At 47.6% G+C, this 1,680-nt stretch overlaps 1 protein-coding gene across 1 annotated transcript; it reads left to right on the top strand.

Moving 5' to 3' along the window:
- Positions 1–1,182: 1,182 nt before the first annotated feature.
- Positions 1,183–1,673, top strand: LOC117800389 (histone H2B type 1-B-like; the record flags this gene model as incomplete). The annotated part of the gene is made up of 2 exons (XM_034652923.1): positions 1,183–1,391; positions 1,484–1,673. Coding segments are annotated over 2 exons (399 nt in total), but the record flags the coding sequence as incomplete, so codon positions are not given.
- Positions 1,674–1,680: the final 7 nt, after the last annotated feature.

The raw sequence follows: 1,680 nt of genomic DNA, 5'->3' as shown, positions 1-1,680 counted from the left end.
TGTGTGTGTGTGTGTGTGTGTGTGTGTGTGTGTGTATCACATTTTCTTTACCCATTCATCTATCGATGGACATCTCGGCTCTTTCCATAGTTTGGCTATTGTGGACATTGCTCTCTTGTTTTCTGATTCTTTTTTTTTTTTTATCAGAACTGGAGGCAGTGGTTGGTCAGTTATGTCCCATGATTCCCAAGAGCATTTGCTGACCATGTCAGAGAGTTCCTGCTCAAACCACAGTGGCTCAGAGCAAGGAAACAGCTGACTCTGGGAGGGGAGAAAATGGCCCAGTGGGGGGTCATGACAGAGCCATGCTGATGGCAGTAAGAAATTTAGTTATGGAGCTCAGACTCTCTCCAGCAGCTGAAACTGAAATCATTACAATTTGGTTGCTTTGGGTGACATCTTAACGTGTAAATGGCATACATAAATCAGGCAATGTGACGGACCACTTTTTTCTGTATGACCTTTTCCAAAATTCACCCAGTTTATTGTTTCTGGGATGCCTAGGACAGGTACTTTATAACTTCCTAGTCCATTTCTTAAGTCTCTTGGCCTCTCTTTAAACTTTTCTTTCTCTTTGTCTCTCTATGAGGTGTTCTGCACAATTTCTTCCACCTATTCTAATTCGCCAATTCTCTATCCAGCTGTATCTCATATGCTGTCTAAAATTTCTTTAATCTTTTATTCCAGTGGTTATGATGTTCTGTTCTAGACATAATTGTTTCTAGAAAAATAATTTGCTTTTGTAAGTAATTAGGTATTTCTTCCTCATGTTTTATGCATCTTATCGCTTATTCATATATGTTAACGGTAGTTTTAATAGTTTGTATCTGGTAAGAGGCCTTTATAGATAAGGTTTGTTTATTGATCATACGGATAGTGGCATGCTTTTGGATTATGTCCTTGTTTAGGAGGACTTAATCTGTAGGAATATTGTTAAAGCCTCAATGAATGTTAAGCCACTCTAAAAAGGCGGAGGGAGCATTTGTTGTTCCATATGGCAGGCATGAATCAGTTTGTGGTCCAGATGACCTATAACTCTATGTGGCATCCTTCTGATAGAGGCAACACGAAGTTTAGAGGATGCCAGAATCCCATTGTGATTGGTTGATGGGATGCAGAAGGGTATGCAATCACATGCACATGTGGCATGGCCTGGCGTAGTGACCTGTTTTGTCCAATCAGATATGGAGGTTGCCCGTGATGTCAGGAAATGCAGCGACTGTAAATGGGCCAGCGCCCCTCAGGAGCCGGCAGTGTCGTTCCTTCCGAACTGTCGGGAAGGCGAGCCCCACGTGGCTGAGCCTGGCTGTGAGCCCTTTTCTGAGGAAAGCCTGAGCACCGAGGAGACCACGGCAGCCGACCCAGAGAGCTCGCAGCAGAAGCAGCCCAAGGTGCCATTGCTGCCGCCACTGCCGCCGCCGCCGCCCTCTCCCCGCCCACCCCCGACAGTTTCGCCACCTGCTTCCCCAGGGTTCTGAAGCAGGTGCACAAGGGCCTGAGCCTCTCGCAGAAGGCCGTGGGCGTCGTGGATTCGTTCGTTAAGGACGTCTTCGAGCGCATCGCCGACGAGGCCGCTCGGCTGGCTCGCTCCACCAAGGGCTCCAACAAGCACTCCACCATCAGCTCCAGGGAGATCCAGACAGCCGTGCGCCTGCTGCTGCCCGGGGAGATCGGCAAGCA

The sequence above is a fragment of the Ailuropoda melanoleuca genome, unplaced genomic scaffold (genome assembly GCF_002007445.2).
Source record: "Ailuropoda melanoleuca isolate Jingjing unplaced genomic scaffold, ASM200744v2 unplaced-scaffold69413, whole genome shotgun sequence".
Taxonomy (NCBI): Eukaryota; Metazoa; Chordata; class Mammalia; order Carnivora; family Ursidae; genus Ailuropoda; species Ailuropoda melanoleuca.
This window is presented reverse-complemented; position numbering and strand designations above follow the sequence as displayed.